This window comes from Gymnogyps californianus, chromosome 4 (genome assembly GCF_018139145.2).
Source record: "Gymnogyps californianus isolate 813 chromosome 4, ASM1813914v2, whole genome shotgun sequence".
Classification (NCBI taxonomy): domain Eukaryota; kingdom Metazoa; phylum Chordata; class Aves; order Accipitriformes; family Cathartidae; genus Gymnogyps; species Gymnogyps californianus.
Genome location: NC_059474.1, coordinates 9,729,555 through 9,747,709, shown reverse-complemented (window position 1 = coordinate 9,747,709; position 18,155 = coordinate 9,729,555). Strand labels below are relative to the sequence as shown.

Genomic DNA, 18,155 nt, shown 5'->3' with positions numbered 1-18,155 from the left:
CACAGGACAATATTCTGCAACCCTCCTATATGCTGAATAGCTCTTACTCAAATACTTCAATTAAAATCAATGGGACCACTTGTGTGAGTAAGTGCTATTCTGCAGGAAGACTGATTACAGGCTTCAGCACTTTTGGCCTGAAGATGTATCAATGTGTGATCACAGCACAGCCTAAAATGTGCCTATTTTAAAACTACTTGCTTGTGTTAAAACCAACCAGTTTTAGGCAACAGCTGTGCAGCAGCTATCTGAGATAAGGATGCAAAGTTAGCAGCGCAAATAGGATGGTGTGGACAGGAAAGGTGCTGAGTTCCTTCCTGTTCAGCCTGTACGCCAGGAGCCAGGCTATTCTGGTAGATGGCTTCTGTGTATCCAGATGACGAAAGGCAGCTGAATACGCTGGCAAGGGTTGGAAAGCTGGCAGTAACTCTGACTGCATTTCTGAGAGCTTTCCACTGTTTCTTTTTTCAGCAGGTTAGACTATTGTGTAGTGTTCAGTAATTCTTTTAAATCTCTGTGCATGTTTTTACAGTACTGCTGTCTTCCCCTCTTGCCTGCGCACTGTAAGGGGTCATGGATAGACGTGCCAGACACATTTTTACAGCATCTCTGGCATCCCATTGGTATCATCTTTTTCATTCCAATTCATTTCTTGCCATACTTTCCACTACGAGAGCAGGAGGCTTTTCCTTCGGTTGTAGTCATGTGCCAACATTCTTCTGACTTACAGCCCTGATGGTAAGGAGAAACAGAAGTGAAATCTGCTTGAAGTGTCAGCTAGCTTTAGGGAACTCCTTCTGCAACGGTGGTGGTGAGAAATCCCACAGTAGGCACACCAAGAGCCGCTTTCTTGCTGTAAGATGCACAAGGGCCCAACCCAATGGCCTGGTGATGCCCAGGGGCCCTCCATTTCCTGACGCCTGGGGAGGAGGTGGGTTTTTTGCCCTCGACGCCTGCTAAGCTCCCTGGACCCTGTCACGAAGCGTCGTCTCCTCACGGCCTGCTGCCCTGCTTCCCTTGCCCTCCTTGCAGGAGTCTCCGGGGCTACCAGGGACCCCGAGCCCCGCTTCCATCCCCATGGCCTGGAGCGAGCAGCGCGCCCCTATTTACAGTGAAAAATAGTCATTTTCGTGTGAAAACTGCCCGACGCCGAAGGGACAACAGGCGCTGCGGCGCAGGCCCAGCGGCTGGCATGGCTCAAGGTCGCTTACCGCCGCGGCATCGCGGCCCCCATCAGCGAGAGGGCGGCGCTGCGGCCGCACAGAGCCTCCCCGCCCCGGCCTGCGCCTCCGGTCAAGCGGCTCCGCGCCCCCTCGCCCACCCCGGGCCGGCCCAGGCGCCCCCGCGGCCGCGCGCATGCGCAGCCCACCCGGGAGGGGCGGGGCTTCGACCTTCCCTCAGCACCGCCCGCTTGACCGCCGCGGGCCGGGGAGCGTTGGCAAAGCGCTGGCGCGGGGGCGGGCAGCCCCGGGAGGGAGCCGCTGCGAGCGCCCGTGCCCAGCGGGGGAAGGCCGCGGGGGTGGAGGTCTGACCCGGGCCGCTAATGGGGGGGGGAGCGGGGCGGGGGCAGTACCCTGCGCCCGGGGGCACGCCAGGCCGGGCAGGGGCCCAGCAGAGCCCTGGGCGGGCGGCTGCAGCCGTGCCGAGCAGGCGCGGCTATAGCGGCAGCGGGTTTCCTCCACAGAACTCGGCGCTCCCCAGCCCTGGCGCCGGCCCTGTCGCCTGGGGCGGCGGCGTGCGGGGGCGCCCGGGCTCCTCCACCCGCCGCCCCCGCCGTTTTCCTTTTTCCCTTGTTTTTTTCCCTTCGTTTTTCCCCAGTTCAGCGAGCCCGCGTTCCTGGCGGTACGTTTGCCGTTAACGTAGACCGCGCCGGCGGCAGCCGCTCCGCTCCTCAGCCCAGCGAGCGTGTCGCGCACGGCGGCGTGTGAGAGCGGGGGCGGAGCCTCGGGCCGGCCCGCCCCTCTGCTTGCCTCTTCCTCACAGCAACGCCGCGCCTCCGCCCGCCCATTGGCTCCCCCCTTCCTGCCTCCCTGCCTCCTGCCGCACGGCACGCGCCTCCTACCCCATTGGCCTTTTCCCCGCCCTCATTTGCATGGCGCCCCGCGCACCAATCGGCGGCCGCTACCTGCTTAACATGCAAGAAGCCGGCCACTCAGCGAGCGCGGGGGCCGGGCCACCACGTGCTGTTGCTAAGCTTCGGCTTCTAAATTGTTACTATAGTGGCCAGCCAATCGGCGGAGGAGATGGGGATCTGTCAACATTCCCTGCCCCAGCCAGAGGAAAAGGGGGGGGTGCTCTGGCTGCCGGTTGGCCCGGCTGCCGCCCTGCGTCCCGCCCCCGCGCCGAATCGCGATTTCTTATTGGCGGCGCGGGCTGCCCGTCGCCTGTGTGTCAAATGTAGGTTGAGAGAGGTGCCTTATAACCGGGGGCTTGGAAGTCCCCCGCGCGTGAACTCGGCGCGGTGCGCGACGCGGGGCGACGCGGGGCTCGGGGCTCGGCTCAGCTCGGCTCAGCTCAGCTCAGCTCAGCTCAGCTCGGCTCGGCTCGGCACAGGCAGCCATGGAATTGAACTCTCTGTTAATTCTCCTGGAAGCGGCCGAGTACTTGGAGAGAAGAGACCGAGGTACTGGGCGCAGGCGGGCAGTCAGTCAGTCACCCGCAGGCGCTCCCAGCCGCTCTCGGCCTTTGTTGTGTGGCGGCGGCGGCGGCGGGCGGCCCGGGCCGGGGGACCAGCCCCGCGCCCTCACCTGCCCGGGCGCCGCGGGATTGACCCGGGCTTCGCCAGAGGCACCGCGCTGGGGGAGGAACAGTGCTCTTCTCTTCCCTTTTTTTAAAAGAAAAAAAAAAAATCGGTTATTTTTTTGTCAAGCTCTGGATGGGGATGGTGTGTGTGTTGCAGCGCTCAGGATACCTCACACTTCTCTGTGTGTGGCAGTCGTTAATTGTATGGCAGTGCTCCCCTCCCCCCCCTCAGCGCAGCGTGACAAGGGTTTGCATGATCCGCCTCGTTTTTAATGTGCACTCAAATAATCCTCCTAATTTCGGCACTTTTTTCCTTTTTTTTTTTTTTTTGGTTTACCTAGTTGTTATATTTTTTGTCTCGCTTCTTTAAGAGATGCCAGAATAAAATCCAAACAAATCAACCGGAAAAAAATTCTGTTCTTTACCCTAGCGTTCCTGCAAAGGAGGAAAAAAATGCATGGAAAAAATATATTGCCACTAATGCTGACTTTGTCCCTAGAAGCAGAACATGGCTATGCATCAGTGTTACCCTTCGATAGTGACTATTCCAGAAAGAAAACAAAGGCAGGCACCATGGCCAGAAAATCCCAGAATAACAGGTAATAGACGCACCGCTTTTTCAGAATGAATCGGCAGCTTTTCCAATGTGTCTAGCTTATGTGCAGTGCATACATTTATTAAAAATAATAACTAATCCAGTGTCTTAGTTTCCCCCATCCCGGTAGTCGCCATTTTTTCCCTGGATGGGCTTGGCTCTGTTTTGATCTCTCATATAAACACTGCCACGCGTACACCATCTCCTTAGTACTCACTGCACTTCTAAACCATCCGCCCTCATTGCTCCTTCTGCTCCGCGCTCACCGACAGCAGCTTTTACTGCAGATCTTAACACCATAATCGCCACCCAGACTTCTCTTTGCATGGCACTAATTTCCCCCCCGGCATTTATTTATAAACCACAGGCAGCGATCCGGCCGCCTCCCCCATCGCAGCCAGAGCAGATGCAGCCTCCGGTTGCAGCGCGGCACCGGGCTCTCGGAGGGGAAGCGTGCGGGGCGGCGGGGGGAGACCCACCAGCGCACTTGAACTTCTCCTGTAGGTATTAAGCGAGAAGGTGCTGGAGTGAACTTGACCTCTCTGGGGCTTCTGCTGCACTGCCGGGTCGCCAGCCCGCCCGCCGCATGCAGGTCCATCAAAGTGCATGACTCTGTTGTTATTTATCATGATTATCGTCTGCCTTTTTGTCATGGTAGTGGTGGTTTTGTTGTTTTTCCCGCAGCCGCTACCTGTGCTGTGATGGCATGAGTGGAGGGCTGCTGTGCGCAGGCTCTCTGCAGCTTTGTTTGCTGCTCAGGCAGCGGCTGTGTACGTGCAGGAGGCTGTCTTACAGGGACAGTGCCGGCCCCTGCCTGGGAGCTCCTCCAGTCCTGTGCTGTGCCTGCTCTGCTTTGCTCTTCCAGGGCTGCTCTGGAGAGGACCGAGGACCGTGCCCAGCTGGGCCTGCTTCGCCCCGGAGCGGCGATGCTCTCCCCAGCACAGGCTCCGCTCTGCACGGTCGTGCTGGATGGTGGCTCCTGTAGAATAGCCTAAAATGAACTCGGTTTGCACGTGACTTGTTTTCCAAACGAGCAGTGAGTCTTGGCAGGCCCGCTCTGCTCTCGCTCCTCCAGCGGGCATCCCGCACGGCAGCGGGCAGCTGGGTCTGCTGGCACTGGGGAGGTGTGGGGCAGAGGGCCAGCTGCTGCTCCTGGGGCACTGGAGGTGCAAACTGAAATCAAAAGCTGACGAGCTCCCTCCTTGAGAAAAACACGAGCTGGTGAGCGCCCTGCTCGTGCCTACTGCGGTGGAGCAATGTGTCTTGAAGATAACTGAGGGGGAGCGAATTGTTCCCCTACGCCCTTGCTCCGAGCAAGGCCACCATTTTGGGGGGTATTAATTGCAGTACTCCTACCTTTTTTTGGTTTTAGTTGAATTCTTTGTCTCATCTTGGAGCATAGAGAAGACGTCAGTTCATTTCAAAAAAGAAAGTCATCAGGAGTGGGAGGCGTGTCTTGTTTCCTGAGACACTTTGCTCCTGAAGATTTTTAATTATTTTCTTATAAAGTATGCTCGCTGCCTTTACAAAAAATTCAGTTAACCAAAACGGGTCTCACAGGATTTCCAGCTGTAAACTGCTCCTTGAATTGTACGGATTTCTTCTTTTCTGTCTCTTGCATTCAAGAAATCTGTGTTACTTACAGAGCTATTATTCCATCGTTTCCGTGCTTAGGTCTCTTGTCAACCGCTGCAAAATAGTTATTTGTCTGAACTGTAAGCTGCTTTCAGGAGTTTTTAGGAGAGGATTTGTAATCTATCAAATACAGCAGAATTAAAAGATTTCTGGTTACAGATTTGCTAGCATTATTAAAGCTGAGGCATACACGTCTGCTTGCAGTTACCTTCCTGCTTTTCTTCTGCCTGTAGATTTATATTTACCTGTTCAGTCTTTTGCTCTGATTCTCATCCCATAGCAGTGGCAACCTTCAAAAATGCCATCCTGCGGTATGCAACGTATATGTTTACTTACACTTTCTTTTCTTCTAGCTGCAGTGATTAGATTAGGGATGAGTCGTTTGTGTTACGGGACAGGATAATGCTTGTCGAGAAATGGTTTCAAGGGTGGCCACCACCAGGACGGTGGTTTGCCTGGTTCAGCACGGACACTGGGCTTGCTTGCCTGTGTGGGAAACAGAGGCGCATTGCTTTAATGCAGCACCCTGCTATTTCAGGGATGGAGGTGCAGTAGCAGGGCCCTGTGGGCACCTCTGCGTTGTACCTACCGACTCTGTACCCACAGCTAGCAATCGCTGCTCAAGTCTGCCTGTGAGCTTCGATTTGAGGGGGAGAAATTATCCTTACGTTTGAACATCCAATCTAAAATGCATGAGGTACACTAGCATCGCTGTTTTATTATTATTTGGAGCTTATAGGCTATAGGGTCCAAGCTCCAGGCTAGAGTCTGAATTTTTGATAATACAATTAAATCTTCCTAAACAACTCAAAGATTAACAGAGGGAGACGACTGGCCAAAGTTCAGAGGATCTGGAGTGGTCGTGGGTGATGTGAACCACCGGACAAAGTGTTTTTCCATATTGTTCCACTTTAACCATTTTCCACACGTCCTGGGTTTGGAGTGTCAGATGCAGGCAGGCGTGATTGTGTACATGTCTGAAATTTATGCCATATTATTGCGTTGTTTTTCTTACATATAAAAATATATACTTAAGGTTGGAGGAGTAGGAAAGGAGCAGATAACTGCACATTTCAGAACTGCAGGGGCTTTGTTGTTGTTTTCATTATCTATTTTTGTATCCTGCTGCTTGCAGCATCTGATCAGATTAAAAAGTGAGAGAGAGATATTTTTTTTTCGTGCTTTATGAGCTATACATATATAAAAGCATGAAAAACATCTTCCTCCTCATTCTTGGAAAATCAGAAAAGAGGGGAGGAGGAGAAAAACTGTCAGATGTGAGGAAGCCTGGTGCGCTGTACCCTTCTTTGTTCTGTATTTTCTCCCCCATGTTGCCTGCCTGTAGGAGGGGAAGAGCGTACCCCGTGTAGTACAGGTGCGCTGACCGGCCACTGCGGGCTGGGGGACCGGGCAGGGATGGATTACAGCTGCCCTGTTGTTCAGCGAGGGCACTGATGGATGCCTCCTTCCTCTGCCGAGGTGGTGGTGATGTTCATGTAAGAAATATCTTGAGACCTCCATCCTCTCGTTGAAGGCTGGTGAGGCCCAGACCCGCAGGAGAAGAAGGGGGAGGAAAGCTGCCCACCCTTTGGACAGGATGCTCAGGTCTGGGCTAAAAGCTTGCCGGCCTCTCAACTGCAGATAAGTGGGAAGTAATTTTGACAGGTTTGGATTCATGCAGGGAAAAATACCAGCAGAATTGCATTTAATTAACTGAAATCTATAAGCCTTCTGTCCGCTGTAGGAATTTAACATTTTTGCTTTGTCCACTGATAGCTTTGGATCAAAATTGGAAGTGGTCGTTAGCAGTTTGTTGCTAAACAATATTCTCGGGGTTATTGGTAGCAATCGGACACAATTTTTAGCCATTTCTTTTTCACTTCTACATTTAATTTACTTGATTTTATGTGTTTTCTTCTCACTCAGTTTCCTATGATGTGCCCTTTCCCATGTCACACAAACCAAACTGCTTTGTTTTCTCTCTCTTTCCGGTTTGCTGTTTGTACCATGTCCACAGCTGAGATTGAGACTTGTTCCCCTCCAGCAGTTTTGACCAAAATCCTCTGGCAAATGAAACTGGATTCTTGTTTTGCAAAGAGCACAGGAGATTGGAGAAAGGCACAAGACTGTCTTTTGGGGGGAGGTAAACCTAGATCACATCTTCTTGTTACATTAATACTCGTCAGGTACTTGACCACAGTATAATAAATGTCTCTTCTTCACAGAGCAGTGGCTGTAGTTCCTAAAGCAGTGCTATGCAGTCTAATAATTTTTGTTAATATGTAGTTGGAATTAAAGAAAAGGCATAAAACAAACAGCTGGATTTAGTGCAGTTGTGCCTTGGAAATGTTAATAACAAATACTCAAAAGTCTCCCCAAGCTTGCCGTTTGATCCAAGGAAATGGATAGGTAACACGTGTGCGATGTGCCGAGAAGGAATACAACGCAAATCTGAAATTTGGTGACGTTTGCTCACGAGGCAAGGCACTTTGACAGAAAGCCACGCTAGCCTGCAGGTGACTGGGCTTCTGCCCTGGCTGTAATGACACTCACCAGGTGTGGGGTGGTTTGAGCTGTGTGTGGGTGTGAGGTGCGTGTCTGCCCGTGCACGGGGGAGCTCAGGCAGCCACTTTGCCACGAAAGGGTCAGAAATAAGGTAAAAGGAAAACTGAAATCTTAGTGTTAGATGCCAGTCTACTGAGGTCACAGTTAAATTTACTTGCAGAGAAAGGAATTGGATGTCGGTGGTGCAGTGTGTTTGGCCTGTTAATTTCAGGAGCTGGTTTACTGAAGGAAGGGGAGCAAAATAAATGCCCGTTTATAAATATATCTTCTGTATCAATTAATATTTTTGCTCTTGTGTTATATAAATAGACTTGTACTTTGTGCTGTGTTCTGGTGAAGGGTTATATCTAGAAAAAGATGAAAGCTGCGTTTGGCGTTTCAAATAAAAACAGAGCTTAATGTCCGAATTCCTCTGTTAATGTTGGCTCATGGTGAGGGTCAACCTGTGGCCCACAGAGCGAGCCCCTTGCTCTGTGCAGATGTTATTCTGTGCCCACACAAAGCAGCTTAGGGATCAGAGCCTGATTTTTATTTTATTTTTCCTTAATTTTTTTTTTTTTTTTGTGGGAGGCTGAGAATAAAACACTGCAAACCAGACTGTGCAGACACAGCTCCTCTGCTTTTTTGCCTGGCTTTCTGAATTTGGTAGATCCCTCTGGGTTTGCTTTCCTAAAGCTGGTGGCAGAGGGACAGCAATTGATGTCACCGCACTTGTTTTTAAAACTGATGCATTTTAGTCCCAGTATAGTAGATCTCACCAACTGGTCTGTCACCCCTGAGGAACTGCAGTAGGTCTGCGATGCCTGGGAGTTGCAGCGCTCGTGCAATTGAGGAAAACAAATTGCCACTGTATTAGAAGGGTGTTCGGACCTCGCCACCACAAACATGTGGCAGGTCAAACTTGAATGAGGTACTGGAGCCAGAGCTTTGCATCAAGGCTGTGCCACTATGCCTGGTTCCCAGATCCCAGCTGAATCTGCAGGGCCGATTAAATTTTGCTATGAGGAGAATACAAAAGTAATTTCTAGTGGATTAATTCCATACAAGCTGTTTCTTTGACAGGGTGTAAGCGATGTGTCCAGTTTAAAACAAATGGAAAAAAACCAACAACCCAAGAGCAGTGAATACCGAGCAGGACGCGTGCTTATGCTCAGGTTTAGCATTGCACCACTCCTCGTGTCTGGTGATTCGGGTGGTGGGCTGTAATATTTTCAGGTGCATCCCATGGCAGGTTATATATGTGGACAGGGAATTCCCTGGAAGCAAATCGGGATCGTTCCAGTGAAAAGCTGCGTAGCAGTCGCATCCAGACAGGACTGCAAGTGTATGAGCTGCATGCTCTTACGCACCAGCACACTTGGGAGTGGGAACTGGGTGCACACACTTAATGTGTAGCACCTTGTAAAACTTCTTGCTCTGTTTATTCTTACTCTTTCGGCCTGGACAAAAGGTGGAATGTAGGCAATGTAGTTCGCATGTGGCCCTCCAAGTGCCATGCAACCCTATGTGAAGTTGTGTCCTCTGCACATGGGTTGTACAACACCCTGCCAGTCCTGCCTGCACCAGAAAGCCCTGGCACGGGTAATGTGCTTGCCACTGTTTTAAGCCCTTCATTTACTAGCCTGCTTTGCTCCCTATAGTGCTTTAAAATGCGTTGGCAACTGGTAGCGTATTGGTGACTCGCGGTCTAGACCTGGCTCCCATTATGATTGGGAAGAAATTTCAGCAGCGTTGCTGATACGTCCCTGCTTTTGTCAGGAGCTGTGCTGGTTTCCTGCTGACAAGATGCACTGTCTGGTGGGACAAATGGATGGAGGAGTAGGGGAAGTTGTCTTAATAATGAAACAGGCAGCGCACCGTGCATACAGTGAAATCTCAACCCAGTACACACCTGGGCAGTTCCTGCTGGCTCACCCATAAACTGGTAGAAAGTGGACTTTGGGGGGGACTTGTCTTTTCTGTGTTAGTCTTATCATCTCAGTTAGCACCCTTCCTAATTGCTTAGGTGTGTCTGCTGAATGTTGCATCAACCAAATGCTCAAATCCAATACCTAGAATTCTTGTTTAGGGGAGGGAGGACGGTGGAAGGGGATGGCTCTGGGGATGTGCTGTTGGAAGTGGCACAGCATCTTGCAAAGCAACATCTGCGTTTACTTGGCTCCTCCCCCTTCTTTCAAATCTTCTTTTGACAATTTATTCACAAGGAAAATTTAACTGCTACTTCATAGCCAGTGAACTGCTCAGCATTTGCTAAAGGGATATTAGGGCTGTCTCAAGTCAACAATGTAGTCTAAGCAGCAGCGTTCCTGATCTCATCCTTCTGAATCTATGATTTTGCTGATGATTTTTTTATTGTTGGCTTTTTCCCTTTTTTTTTAATCTGAACCTTTTTATTGACACCTTTCCTTCATCACTGCTACCCCCAACTCCCCCAAGTTTTGCCTGGAGATACAGAACCCAATATAGTGAACTTAAGCTAAACACCAAAAGTCTTCCTTCCCTTGCAGCCACTTTTGAAGGGCTCCACAGACCATTTGTCTGAAAACCACAGTCATACATCTATCTCTTTTATATAAATATATATATCCATATATCTTCTTAGTCTTGGCCTACATCTTTTACTGAAGTAATAAAAGACTCCATTTTGAAACAGAGGTAGTGCTTGGGGTACTGGTTTGTGTGCAGACCATTTCTTAGGGCTTTTTTCCTCACTTCAGGTTGCATGAAGAGCAGAAGGAGATGGATATTCTTGCAATATACTGTGCTGTAGACAGTGAAGGAGAGAATAAACAATATTTAGAGAGAGGTTCATCTCTTCTGAAAACAAACCCAACAAAAAAAGCCCCATCATTCTTGTAATAGGGTATTTAACTTGCTCTGTAGATGGAGCAACTGTCAGGTAAATGTCAAAACTCTCGGTTTTGGTTCCTGGATAGGGCCTGATAGTTGAGGCATTAGTCAGCCTCCCCGCACCTCCTGAAATGTGTGGCTGGTGCCCGTGTTTGTACACTGCAGGTGTCAATTAGGCTTTTGTGTCCTGAAGAGCTCTGCACAGAGGCACATGTTCATCGCCGCTCTGTTTGGTAGCTGGCATAACCAGGGCAGGCAGCTGTGCCCCTCCAAGAGCTGGTCTGTCAGGACGTATCCCAGGCAAACGCCAGCATCACCCTTCATGAACCAGAGGTGCCTTGTAGGTGTGCTGCACACAGAAGGACTTCACGCTACTCATTGCATCCTCTCTTAACCCAGCAAAATACTCTGTGCAGGCTGAATTTCTTGGCCAGTGGTTCTCCTCCTGGTGCAGCAGTCACCATGCATGCTCACCGGAGCTGGGTTTGAGCTCCGCTACAGCAGGCAGCTTGGAATTCGCTAGTTCCAGTGATTGTGTTCATCTTTGTGTATAATTGCCAGAAATGTCAGGGAGGTCATGCCATAGGGTTGAATCTAGACCAGCCTGTATTTCCTCTCTCTTCCAGAGTACCGTGCGAACAGTGTCTCTGTGCCTTTGACAGGCCTGTTGGGGGTGTTTGGGGAGAATGGTTCCCTCCTGAACTTGTATTTTCTGTGTGTTTTTGTAAATGTTGGCAGATTTGGCATAGTATTTGTCACTTTTCGGGAACGTTGGTGTGGAGAAATGTTTGTGGAGAAAAAGTTTGATCTCTTTCTGTGTGTGTAGGAGTAGAAAATAAAAACAATATCCCCTTATTATGGTCAAATGGCAAAGGCAGTAAATCACAGCACACCCAGCCCACCTTGACCTATTAATGTAGCACAGAATATGTGTAAAACACTTTCAGTGTTGCTGCATTGGTCAGGAGCACTTACATGGCACGGTAGGAATACATACATTACCTGATTGTGGCTCACTTGATGCAACAAGTTTAAAAAAAAAAAAACAACTTCATGGGCTCTTCAGAAAAAGACACCAGGTAATGGTTGACATAGTTGATGTCTTGGTAACAACACTGGGATGCTTTCCAGTGAAAGTGGATTAGCATCAGTGCTGAACCTTGTAAGCATTTGAGTTTTCCTCTACCTGCAGAGGGGCAGTTCACTTAATTCCTTGCAGGATCAGGAGCTGCACCGGCCTGAAATAAATTGCTTGCGGGTTTGTTCATTGGATATTTCTTTGCATGAGCTTTGCTTTCTTTTTCCCCTCTCAATGGCTGGAGAGATGCTTTCATCATCAGTAACACTTAGGTACACCGCAGCATCCAGCTGCATGTGCGTGTGCGGGGAGAGACAGAACGGCTTGCCACCAGGCAGGTCGTGCATTTGTGCAGGAAGAGTTTCTCACCCTGTGATGTCTCTGCTTACTCGACGGACTGTGCGCTTACACCTCCACAAAGCTGTCTCGGTCAGCACATCATGCCCAGATGCAGGCAGGGGTTACAGCATGTTGTAGGAGAGCTGCTTTGACATAATCTGCCAGCCGTAAAAGTTGCCACCGCCTTTGTATCTTTTGATCCTTACGTACTGGACATACTAAAACTAAAAGTCTGGGAAGTTGCTGGTTTTGAAGTGGCAACAATAACTTCATTTTAGGAATGTTTTTAATCTGAGCTGTGTAAATAAATAAAATTAATATTTCCAGCTGAATCAATTTTAAAAAAATAATCCTCCAAGAAGTTAGGGCTGCGTTCTAATGGCAAAAAACCTGAGGCATCAGTTGGGGGGGGGGGGGGGGAATAAATCTCGAATCCTAGTAGCTTGGCAGAGAATAGCATACTGATGTGGTCAGTTCAGGGACTGTGATTTTTTTTTCTGTTTATAGACTCAGAAGAATTAAGAGGATTCCTCTTTTTTGCCATTGAGATGTCAACAGCAACAGCAGTGGTTAGCTGCTGATTTTTCTTTCTGCTTCTCCGTGGGCTTGAGAGCTGGCTTTTTGGGTGCTTTTTACTCTTACTTGTTACCATTTAGATCTTCTAACACTTTCTGCCCCCTCATAATTTTTCTTCACAGATAAAAATCTTGTGGGCTGTTTTTATTGCTAACCTGCTCAGTTTTTTATGTCCAATTCTGTCTCTGAATCTATTGAACGCTAATAAATGCAAATTTATTATAATTCCCCCCCAAACCCACGGTTTACTCATGGAAATTAAATTGATACCTTGAAGTATCTAAGGGATGTAAAAGTGAACCAATTTAACAGTGAAGCTGTTTCATAATCCATATAAATACATGTTTTAGAGAGCTCTTTTGCAACTTACGCAGGTGTTGGCTTTTAAATATTCTAAATCTTGGTATTTATCCTTTTCTCTAATATGTCTTTTCTCTTTTTAATAGGTCATCACACAACGAACTAGAAAAACATAGGTAAGTCTTGAGAAGAAAGCAAATTAAAAGATGTGTGGCTGACATTAGAATTACCATGCTTATTGAAGAATGTTTTGTTGAAATTGTTTTGATTCTGCACTGAATAGTTTATTAAGTTGGGGGGTTTTTATCAACTAAAATCTAATGGGTATAATATTATTTGGCTTTTTTTCTGTTGTTTGGTATGCTGTTTTTGAAACACCCCTGATAATTAGCTTTGGACTGATTAATGCTGTAACTGGTTAACCGTACTGTTACTAATAAAGAATCTGATTGCAGCAACTGTTTGCTAGAGGTGTTAAATGCTATAAGTACAATCAAAGTATTTTGTGATTAAGGTGAATGATTTTCGGGGAACAATGTGTCACACAGGGTTATTCTATGTTTTTTTTAAAGTATGCCTAAAGTGCAGTTAATTTTCATCTTGCATGTAAGTACCTACAGATACGTTTTTCCCCTCCGTCTGCTTCCTTGCTGGTACGTGTCCTGTCCAAAGAGCTGTGTGTGAGCTAGAAGTCAGCAACTCCTGAGCTGCCGCCCTGGTTCTGTGTATCCAGTGCTGTGAAAAGCTGTACTTACTTACCAAGGACATTCATCAGACCCTGAAGACCCGATTTTTAAAGAACAGATGTTTGTACAGTTTTGGAGGCAGTGTTTACCGTCTATTGTATCTTGTCAGAGTTTGTTTGCAGATGGGCTTTTTAGCTGTAGGAAGTCTCCTGGGGTACGCTGCTCTGAAGGTGCACACAGAGAGCTGCCGAGTGCAAAAGGTGCCTGTCTTCGCACTGGCTTTCGGTTCCCTGGCTGAGCAGCACCGTGGCACCCTCACTGCAGGATCGCTGCCTTTCACTTATCATTCAGGCAGCAGGACAAACTCTCTTTCGGGTAGTTTTTTGTTCTTTTTCATGTAACTTGTGGTCTTTCGGGTTTCATGCATCCAAGGAAAGCAAGGGGTGTATGTGTGAATATGACTTAAACCTATTTGCATGCTTCTAAATACGTGAAACGTGGTTGATGGCACAACAAGGCTGAACTCACTGGGGGTTTTTTTTGTGTGTTGTTCTGTGGCCGCAGTTATGTAGCAGCTAGACCATCACTTCCCTTGCATGCCTACATGCTTTCCTGTAGTATAATTGTAATATGAGTAAACTATAGCCCTTCCTAATAGCCACGTGGTCATCCTAGAGATGAGAGGAACTGGGGAAGGCTCAAGCTCACAAACGCAGGCCTGGGCTGCAGAATGCAGTGCATTGGCTAAGGCAGTGAAATCAGCTGGCAGAAGTTCTGCTGACAGAGTCTTCAGGAAAATAACTTCATGCAAAATTCTGTCCTTTGGTCACACTTCTTTAAAAGAAAAAAAAATCTTTGGCTCCAACTGTGCTTTTTTCTCACTCTCATTTTTTTCCATCCTCTTTCTAGATACTCTGTTCCATTTCTTCCTTTTCCCCTGCTCCGTCATTACTGACTTGTTGTCATCCAAACTGCATATTCCTTTTTTTTTTCCTTCCAGTCATTTTTATAACCCGAGCATGAAGTTGCCTCTTCTTCCCTCTGCTCTGCCTTAATATGTTTAAGCAGCACAGTAAATGAGGCGCAGCAGATGCAGGGGCAGAAGAAGGATCTATTAATTGTTCAATCTCTGTTCTCACTTTCAGTTCTGTGTTGTATCTTTGTAGTAGCTGGACCATATAGTATTTGCCTTGCTACCTTTTCTTTCTCTGCCATCTCAAGGTCAAAATAGGTAAACTGCAAGGTGTGTCTTGTGATTATACAACTAATATTTGTAACTGCTGCTGCTTGCTGTACCTCCTACAGTTAGACTATATTTGAAGCCAGATTTTTATTATTCCTGGTGAGAACCTGCGAATTAGTGCAAGATCCTTGTGTGTGCAAATGGGTGTTCACAAAAGCAGATGAGGTGTGTACAATTCTAGTTACCTAATGTATTGGTGTGAAGGACTCCTGTAATTTTAATTTTTTTTTAACAACCCCCTCCTCCAGCACTGTGGGCGTATGAGGTGATAATACTGATCGTACTGTTTTTCACTCTGTTTTACTAAAATTGCATTAAAATCCGTCAAGCATCTTGCGAAGTTTAATGGAAGATTCACAGCCATAGTGTGTCCCTGTAGCAGCTGGTCCTTGCAGCAGAGCCTGTCCTCTTTCCCCGGCACAGCCTTGCCCTGCTGGCTGGGAAGCGCTGGATGTTGATTTTGGAGGTGTATCCTTTCCAGGACCAGCACCTTTGACTCACCACTGCCATGATGCTTCTGGCTGAGACACACTTGGTTATCTCACAAGAGCCCGTCAAGGAGGAAGAGAGGAGATGGCTGCTCACATCCTCCTCCTTGCCGAGTCCCTCACGTGGTGTCTGTGGGCTGGACTGAGTGCTGGAGGGAAGGGAAATGGCTTCCTCATTTACAGGGCCTTTGTGTCCTGGATGAGGGTGACCAGAGCTGCCACTAACCAGAAAGCCACAGTAGCCGTGTACTGGTACATGGTGCTGTTCAGGTTCTGCATTGGTGTTGCACATAAGAGGTTTTACCTCTGGTTTTGACATCAGTGGGAATGGCAGTGGTTGATCTCTCTGTGTGTGCAGACTCATCCGTTTGGCACCACTACTTTAATTTGCATTTTGTACTGCTGAGTCTCTTTTCTATATGCTCTTGAGGGGATGCTCAGAGGAAGACAAATGGAAGCAGAGACATAATTCCAACAAAAACTCTCATTATGTGATAGAATTCAGACTACAGTTATGGTAAAGTGTTTGTCAGCAATTCATACATAAAATTCCTTTTTCTCTGCTTTAAGTCTCCCTGGAATACCCTGCTCAGAACTTCAGTGTGTGTTCATTATAGTAAAACTCTATAAGGACTCATCCCTCTTATGGCAGTCCTGTTTTGGTCCTGTGTGATGAAGGTTTGCATCTCAGAGCCACGAAACAGGAAACCCCCTAAATAAAAAGTAGGAAGGCAGGAAATCTTCGATCCTAAGGACAGATGAGGTTCTAGGAGATATTTTAATGATTACAGACAGGTCAATCAGAATGGCACTCGGATGTAACTAGTTCCTAATGACAAATATATACATGTATATTCATGTATATATTTTTTGTTATTGTTTCCACAGAGCATTATATCAGTAGGCTTTCACAGAGTAATGCAAATAGCAAGTACATTGGTAATCATGACTTTTTGCAAGGCAGTTTTTAAATCAACCTAACCTGACAGCTGTAGAGAGGAATTCAACTTTCATAGTGTAGAAAAACCAAGAATCCCTGAGAGACTCAAGCTTCTTAAAAAGACACAGCATAATCTCATTTATTTGCATCAATTTATACTATTTCTACATTACAATGTAAAAACCAAGGTATATTCCCCTGAAGATTGTACTGAGATCTTCACACTGCTCTGTGAAGGCAGTGAGTCATCTGCCCTCTGCTCTTCATGTGTGGACTGGTCCCCCCAGCTTGTGCAGGACTGCGGGAGGAAGGGACACCTCCCTGCCGTGGTCCATCCTTTCTTATATCAGAAGCAGATGGAGCCCTGATGAGGGATACTGGGACTGACCCATCAGGGCTCCTTCGGTGACAAAGTCATTTCACTCCTGCCTGGCTGTGAGGAGCTCTGCTGCAGGAGGAGATCAAGATCTTGTCCTTTCTATTGCAAAGTCTTTGAAAATAGCTTGTGAAACAGTAATTTTAAAGAACAGCTTTTAAGCATTAGTGAGGAAGTTAATAAAAGTGTGCCTGAAAATTGGCAAGCCATGTGCTGCTGCCCCAAACTGGCACCGTGTGAACTGAACAAGTGCCTTGGCTGGGTGACCATGATACGTCTTGATCTAGATGGACAGTTATCTCCTGCCTCTGTCAAACCATTTGTATTATTTTCTGTGGGGTTTTCCTGTTTTTTTTAATCAAGAAGTGGGAAGGAGCAGATCAGCAGCAGTAAAAGTTGTCCTGCCTGCGTTCCTCAAAATAGTAAACTCCTGGCAAGCAGTGGGAGTATAATTAGAAGAGGGAGCTGATTAATGTCTTTGGGCAGGATGGATGGGCGATCTTGAGCATGGCAGTGGTCAGCACTGCAGCAGCTGACTTGCAAGTGCTCTCCTGCTCGATGAATCGACAGATCGCGTCCCAGGTCCCCAGGTGTAGGTTTGACAAAAGCTGGCGAGCTGAGTTGGGTAGAGGTAAAAAACAGGCATTGCTGTTGGGAGATGTGTGCTCTAGGGACATTTCCCTACTCTCCTATGGAAGTTGCTCCAAGAAGGAGAAGTGCACAAGTGTTTAGCTCAATCACTGGGTATCGGGTGGGACCGGGAGCAGTTCTCTTGTTCAGGGCTCACTAGTTTGTATTGCAGCGAGCTGAGACTGCTGTGGAGATGGCCTGATCAGTTGAGCGTGACAGCCCTGAATTTTTAGAAGTGCAAGACCAGGATGGGGAACACATGAGACATAGTGACTTGCAAAACCTTTTAGAAGAAGAAAAGAAACCTTTCCTTCTTCCCAAATGAGCCTAATGTGTGCATTGTTTACAGCGCTGATCAGGCTGAGACTGACAGTGTTCCCGTGTGTGCAGAAGGTAATGCTGTTCTGAGGTTTGGGTAGTGCTTTCTGTAGTCCTTAAACCTAAAGTCTTGCCAGAAAAAGGTTGTTATATTGCATCATCATGTGTATGAAGTAGATATCTGTATATAAATGTAGATTTTGATGAAAAATATGTATTTTGATGGGAGCATTATGACATACAACATTAGCTGATAAAGTAAATAGAATCAAGTGCCTCTGAAGTTAAGTTCTAATAGATAGTCAGTTTTCTCATGCAGGAAGTGCAGATGCCAGGAGCACAGTTACATTCATTGGTACATGAATTTCAGCCACCAGAGTTACTTGGATTTTAAAGTTTATGTAAGCTGAGAGAGTGCATAGATGGATGTCTTGAAATTCTCTCTGTGGTTCTTCATGTTACTAAATTGCAGGGTTAATGAAAAGCATGTAATTGCCAGTTGCTGATAAACTTGGAAGTTTTGAAACAGAACTGAAAGGTCATTGAAATAATAGCGTACCAAAACAACGCTTAATGTTTATTTTTATTATTGGCTGCCTTTTCAAAATTGCAAATTACCATTTCAGTTAGTAGTTATGCAGCGTAAAGATATAACTGCATTGATCCATCATGTTGAATGGCTATGGTGCCACCACTAGCTGAGGAAACCCCCTAACTGGTGCTGGAGGTAAAGTACTTCCAGGGAGGGATCACCCAGTATGTGTCTGCTGCTGTGCTTCCATCAGGACTTTAAC

The 18,155-nt window shown here is 47.4% G+C and overlaps 1 protein-coding gene across 3 annotated transcripts in view; it reads left to right on the top strand.

The window, feature by feature from the left end:
* Positions 1 to 2,525: 2,525 nt before the first annotated feature.
* MXD4 (MAX dimerization protein 4) overlaps positions 2,526 to 18,155 on the top strand; it is a 39,468-nt gene continuing 23,838 nt past the window's right edge. The window contains exons 1-3 of one of the 3 annotated variants that reach the window (XM_050896666.1): positions 2,526 to 2,623; positions 3,245 to 3,341; positions 12,827 to 12,856. In XM_050896666.1, the coding sequence (XP_050752623.1) occupies positions 2,560 to 2,623; positions 3,245 to 3,341; positions 12,827 to 12,856 (191 nt within the window). In that variant the 5' untranslated portion in view covers positions 2,526 to 2,559. Of the gene's footprint in view, positions 2,624 to 3,172; positions 3,342 to 12,826; positions 12,857 to 18,155 lie in introns of all 3 variants that reach the window. The other 2 variants (XM_050896665.1, XM_050896664.1) reach the window with 2 other exon arrangements.